Source organism: Myotis brandtii, unplaced genomic scaffold, assembly GCF_000412655.1.
Source record: "Myotis brandtii unplaced genomic scaffold, ASM41265v1 scaffold456, whole genome shotgun sequence".
Taxonomy (NCBI): domain Eukaryota; kingdom Metazoa; phylum Chordata; class Mammalia; order Chiroptera; family Vespertilionidae; genus Myotis; species Myotis brandtii.
Window position 1 is genome coordinate 3,480,005 of NW_005367431.1, and position 6,712 is coordinate 3,486,716.

Consider the following 6,712-nt stretch of genomic DNA (forward strand, 5'->3'; position numbering starts at 1 on the left):
GCCGACGTTCTATCCACTGAGCCAAACCAGCTAGGGCAGATTATGAATTTTTTATCATTTAATTTATTGGGGTGACAATGGTTAACAAAATTATACAGGTTTAGGTGCACACATCCACAACATATCATCTGTACACTGTACTATGTGTTTACCACCCCAAGTCAAGTTTCCTTCTATCACCATTCATTCCCCCTATATCCTCCTCCCCCTCCCTCTCCCCCTCCCCGCCAAGATTATGAATTTTTACCCAAGTTTTCTTGAAATAAACATGTTACTAGCTTTGTAATAAAACAAGTATAAAATGACTCTTATTACCTTCTAATCCTCTCCCCCTTCTATTACCAACCAGCTTTCAGAGGAAGGGAATCCACTGTGATATTAGTGGTCAAGGGCACGTACCACAAACAAGGAGATCAGAAAGGAAATTTGATGCAAAACAAATCCACTGCCAAGCATACACTATATTCCAAAGCCACACAAAATGAAGTTTGGATTCTTAAACTCTGTTCCCCTCTGCATCTGCACCACCTTCCAAGGTCATCCTATCCGTGGTTAAAGGAGTGGGACAAAAAAAGAATTTCTTGAAAGGAATTGTCTTCAGAGACAGAGATAAGGCTTGCTGCATTCCCACCCCATCCCTTGGAGGGGGCTGGGGGAAAGAGGTATATGAAATGAAGGAGGAAGTTGGGAAACTGTACGAGTTGGTATACACACATACAACATAGTACTGCAGAATGGTCTCTGGTCTGCCTTGGAGATGGAGGAGATCTCTAAGTATCCAAAACCACCCCCTCGTTGTCTCTAACCAAAGATGCCTCCCAATAGAGCAGTGGTTCTCAACCTTCCTAATGCCGCGACCCTTTAATACAGTTCCTCATGTTGTGGTGACCCCCAATTTCATTGTTACAAATTGAACATAATTAAAGCATAGTGATTAATCACAAAACAATATGTAATTATATATGTGTTTTCTGATGGTCTTAGGCGACCCCTGTGAAAAGGTCGTTCGACCCCCAAAGGGGTCGCGACCCACAGGTTGAGAACCGCTGCAGTAGAGGGAGTCAAAGACTAATTCAGGCCCCCAAGGGGAAATCCAAAAACTTACTGGTTGTAGTTCTTGGTGGCCTGCACAGCTTGTGCAATCAGCTCCTGGAGATCCAAGGGCAACAAATGCAGATCACCGAGGACCCGGATACATACTCCATGCTTCTGCAATTTCTCCCTGATTGGGGAAAAGGAGGCAGGGTTGGGACACAGCACCTGCTGAGCTGAAGAGAGCAGGGTGCTTAGATGACACTCAATTAGCAGTTTTTGAGTGCTTTCCTGCGTGTCAGGCACTGTCCTACATGTATTATTTCACTGCATCCCCCCCACCCCACCAAAGAACTCTGAAAGGAGTCCGCCACATTCCCCATGCTACAGAGGGAAACTGACGCTCAGATAGGATAGTCAGACAGAGACTGCCCAAGATCATACAGACATCAGTGTTGTGTCAAAATTGAAACCCAGGTCTGTTTGATTTGAAAATCCAAACTCTTTTTAAAAAAATAAATGTTTGTTTGTTTTTTAATTGATTTCAGAGATGGGAAGAGACAGAGAGATAGAGAGAGAGAGAGAGACATCAATGATGAGGAAGAATCATCCATCGGCTGCCTTCTGCATGCCACCTACTAGGGATTGGACCCAAAACCCAGGCATGTGCCCTGATTGGGAATCTAACCATGACCTCCTGATTCATGGATCCACGCTCAACCATTGAGCAACACCAACCAGCCCAAAATACCAACTCTTTACCACACAGGACATCACCTCATGTGTCCTTGTTGGTAAGTTGCATTTGACATATTCTGTGCTATGTTTGTCCCATTTTTTAAAAAAATACATTTTTATTGATTTCAGGGAGTGGAAAGGAGAGGGAGAGAGAGATTGAAACATCAATGATGAAGAGAATCATTAATTGGCTGCCTCCTGCACACCCTCTCCTGGGGATTGAGCCCGAAACCTGGGCATGTGCCCCTGACCAGAATCGAACCCGGGACTCTTCAGTCTGCAAGCCGATGCTCTATCCACTGAGCCAAACCAGCTAGGGCTGTTTGGAAATTTTGAAAACTAAATAAACTCCTCAAGGGCAGGAGCTGTACTATTGGTTACTTTTGTATCTTCTGGCAAAATATAATAATCGTGACATCTAAAATACTTATATGTTTACTAAATGCCAGTCAATGGTCTAACCGCTTTTCAGACATCTGCACGTTCCATCCTTACACCAACCTAGGAGGCAGATATCATTATCATTTCCCTTTTACAGATGATGACACTAAGGCACAGGGAGGTTGGGTGATTTGCTCAAAATTAGAAGCTGGTGAGTGGAAAGCCAGAATTTGAACTGAGGGAGTCTGGTTCCAGAGCCTGTCCTCCTCATCTTGACATCACACTGCCTCTATACAGCAACTCCCAAAAGGCAGTGAGCATGAACTCACTGTCACCCAACCAGCTTCTCTACCGGGAAGGCTATGGAGAAACTGAACAACTAATGTTTGGGAAATGGAAGCTTAATAACAAGACGTATACTGTAGAGTGGGGGTTTCTGGAAGGTCATGGAGAACACTGATCCAGAGCTGAAGGCCACATCCACAGCCAATGCATCCTTTAACCCTCAACCACATTTCTTTAACGGTAAAACAAGATCTAATCACCTATTTTTGAGAACCCACTGGAGCTACAGTAGACAAATGTATGCACAATCAAAGCAAAACATAAATAAGAATACCTAGCCCTAGCTGGTTTGGCTCAGTGGATAGAGTGTCGGACTGTGGACCAAAGGGTCCCGGGTTCGATTCCGGTCAAGGGCACATGCCTGGGTTTCAGGCTCGATCCCCAGTTGGGAGGTGTGCAGGAGGCAGCCAATCAATGATTCTCTCTCATCATTGATGTTTCTATCTCTCTCTCCTTCTCCCTTCCACTCTGAAATCAAATATATATATAAAAAGAATACCTAGATTTAAGTCTTAGTGCCAATACTTATTAGCGACCTTGCATAACCACTTAGCCTCTCTGAGCCCAAGTTTCCCTCACCCTGTAAACTGGGGTAACCATTCCTGCCATAGTCTCAGCATCGGCTTGTGTTAAGAGGTGCATGACTTGAGCGAGGTCTATAAAGTAGAGGTTACTGCAGTCTGGCCAAAGTGATTCAGTTGGTTGAGCATCGTCCAGTGCACAGAAAGGTTGCTGATTCGATTCTAGGTCAGGGCACATACCTGGGTTGTGGATTCAATCCCTGATTGGGGCACACACAGAAGGCAACCGATGGATGTTTCTCTCTCACATCAATGTCTGTCTGTCTATTTCTCTCTCTCTCTTCCTCTAAGCATGTCCTTGTGTGAGGATTTAAAAAAATAATAATAATAAAGTAGAGATTATTGCAAAGCCCTGGTGAGGAACCTGGAGACCTGGGTTCCCAATCTGGCTCTACCACTAGCTTGCTGTGTGACCATGGCAAGCCTTTCTCTTCTCTTCACTAGGGTTTAGCTTCCCAACTGATGAAGCTGAACTAGGCCAGTGGTGTTCCAACCTTCTTTTAGCCAAGGGGTGAGGAACCTTTTTTCTGCCAACAGCCATTTAGACATTTATAACATCACTAGAGGCCCGGTGCACAACATTTGTGCACTGGGCGGGGGGTGGGGGTGTCCCCTCAGCCAGGCCTCCGCCCTTTAGCAGTCCAGAAGCACTTGGGGGATGTCTGACATCCTTAGTGCTCCTGCCACCACCGCTGCGCTTGCCAACCATCAGCCCAGCATGCTGCCGCGGAGGCGGGAGCTGCCACTGCCGCTGCGCTCGCCAGCCATCAGCCTGGCTTGTGGCTGCGTGGGGGAGTGCACTGACCACCAGAGGGCAGCTCCTGCGTTGAGCATCTGCCTCCTGATGGTCAGAGCACATCATAGCGACTGGTCATTCTGCTATTCGGTCAATTTGCATATTAGTCTTTTATTATATAGAATTTGCTTACTATAATTTACTTAATATAAATTTATGTTGAAAAAAGCTCCTAGATTTATTGAATTTCGAGTCTGACCTGTGGTTGCCTTGGCAGGGCCAGACCAAACGATTTCATGAGTCTTATACAACCTGTAGGCCGGACATTCCCCACCCCTATTTTAGCCAAAGTACTCTTTCTTTAAATCAAATCATAAACAGAACCAAACCAGCACTCATACCCCATTTTCTCTGGGTTCGTTGCACACCCACTCCTGGAACTCTGGGGTTCTATCTCACATAGTTGGAAAGCCACCACTAGGGTTTCTTCTTGCTCTGTCCAGGATTTCATAACCTAAGACTGTTTGTTGAACTACTGACTGAATAGAGTAATCTCAGTAGCACCTCTACCGCCATGCATTTGATCTTTCAGGAACTATAAGATTGCCTCCTAACTCTCAGGCTACAGAGTTGTAGACAACAGCTCAGAGCTGGAGTCAGAAAGATCCTGTGTTGGCTCTGCCTGTCCGATAGCCGTGTGACTCAGGATACACACCTAAACTTCTCCAGTCTTTACTTCCCTCCTCTTTACAACTGGGGTGATATCTTTCTCACAGGGTAATGTGAATATTAAATGAGAATACATGCTAGGTTCAAGGCCTTATCCTATATATTAAAAGCCTAATATGCTAAGTGTCCGGTCAGCCATTCAACCAATCAAAGCATAATATGCTAATGATATGCTAAGGCAGCTCAATCACTCACTATGATGTGCACTGACCACCAGGGGGCAGAGGCTCTGACTGGTAGGTTAGCTTGCTGCTGGGGTCCAGCCAATCGAGACTGAGACAGGCTGGACATGCCCTGAAGCCCTCTCGCAGTCCCTCCCCAGCTGGCCAACCTCCTGCGTCCCTCCCCGGCCCCGACCGTGCACCGGGCTGAGGGACCCTCCCACCCAATACATGAATTTTGTGCACCAGGCCTCTAGTGAGTACTTTAAAAAGCTAAGATTAGTGTGTAGTACAGAAAAATTTGAACACCTGGAATATGCCCTCATGCCTCCATCCCCAGCCCCGTGAGTGTGAACTCTGAGCCACAGGGACTCTGCTGAGAAGCAGGGAGCAACGTCTGTGGCCCAGAGTCTCACCAACCCAAAATGGACAGAGAGAAGCCTGGCTTCTCTCCCCAGCACACTGACTCGCAGGGACAGAAAAGACAGAAGTGTTCTAGGCCCAGCTCCACTGGAGCTCAGGCTCTCTGTTCTCTCACCGTCCTGGACTGGTATGGGAAGGAGCTGGGCAGAGAATGATTATAATGAAGACTTCTGGGCAGTCTGGCTGGAAAGGGCTCCATACTTTAAAGCAAACAAACTCTCTCAATCTTCTGTGTCCCTTTCTGGCTTTGCTCCCTAAGCTTAAACTTAATGACAGCTAACAGTGGTAGCGAAACTTCTCCATAAAGACCTCTTATGGATCATTCCAGGTCTCCCAAGAGGATATAGTAACTTTTTGGAGATGACTACAGCAGAAAATGACTTTTTCAATGTTTCTCTCACTCTACTCCCATGGCCATAGCTTATTGGTCTTGAGGTGGAAATTTGATCTAAGGTGGGCTCATGAAAGGATCTAGTTCATTCTGGGCTATTCTGTGAAGCAGGGAAAGCAGGTCTGTAGAGAGAAGGAAATGTACAAAGAGGTGCTACCTAATGGATATCAATCCTGGTTTCAGTTTTGCTTAAGGCTGGTTTTACTTGTCCTTGCATTCTGTGAAATACCTCTATATCCTCAAGTAAATGCTTGCTTTGAAAAAAAGAAAAGAAAAACTAGCTTGTCATATTTGCCACTCTAGAGATCTGACTAACATTGAAAGGGTGCAAAGTTCCTTAAATAAGCTTCAGATAAGAGAGCTGAGGGATATTAGCATAATCAATGGACACAGATACTGGGGCGGTGGGGGTTTGTCCTGGGGGGTGACAGGAGCCTTGGGGGTCAATCGGGAAAAAGGAGACATCTGTAATACTTTAAACAAAAAACAAAAAAAAGAGAGAGAGAGAGAGCGCGCGCGAGAGAGTGCTGAGGGTTAGGCTGGAGATCCTGGAAGAATACCCTCCCCCTCTGACAGCATCTTACTGCTCTTCCAGCAAACGGCCGAACTTCTGCCGGGCCATCTCCATTAGCCCGTCCACTTCACTTTTGGAACGTTTGAAGTTCTCAATGCTGAACGCGTACACCGTCACCTCTCGGATGCCCAGGGCCAAACACCAGTGCAGAGTCTGAGAAGGGAGAAGACAAGGAGCTAGGGTGTAAGGAAGAGTAGGAAGGGAAATGAAGAGATGCCTCGGCCCAGACTCAGAAAAGCATCAAGCTAGGATAACACCAATGCTTCTGTCAGAATAATGAACTAAATATGCAGAAAGCCACCACTTGAGAACTGAAAAATGTGAACTTAATGAGTACTAGGCTGATGCCACTGTGGTCTACTGGAAAGAACTCTCCACTGAGAGAATAAAAAACCAGGTTCTAGTCCTTGGCTACAACATGCACTTATTATGTGACTATAAGCGAATCATTTAACCTCTCTGGGCCTAAGTCTCCTTGTCTGTAAAAAGAGCCCGGCTAGCCCTAGCTGGTTTGGCTCAGTGGATAGAGCGTCAGCTTGTGGACTGAAGGGTCCCAAGTTTGATTCCAGTTGAGGGCATATGCCCAGGTTGCGGGCTCCATCCCCAGTAGGGAGTATGCAA

At 46.2% G+C, this 6,712-nt stretch overlaps 1 protein-coding gene across 3 annotated transcripts in view; it reads right to left on the minus strand.

Moving 5' to 3' along the window:
• DHDDS (dehydrodolichyl diphosphate synthase subunit) overlaps nt 1-6,712 on the minus strand; it is a 29,612-nt gene that overhangs the window by 17,038 nt on the left and 5,862 nt on the right. For all 3 annotated transcript variants that reach the window (XM_005875152.2, XM_014546852.1, XM_005875151.2), the window contains exons 4-5: nt 6,102-6,244; nt 1,106-1,222 (exon numbers count right to left, since the gene is read on the minus strand). In XM_005875152.2, coding sequence (XP_005875214.1) covers nt 1,106-1,222; nt 6,102-6,244 — 260 coding nt within the window. The remainder of the gene's footprint in view (nt 1-1,105; nt 1,223-6,101; nt 6,245-6,712) is intronic.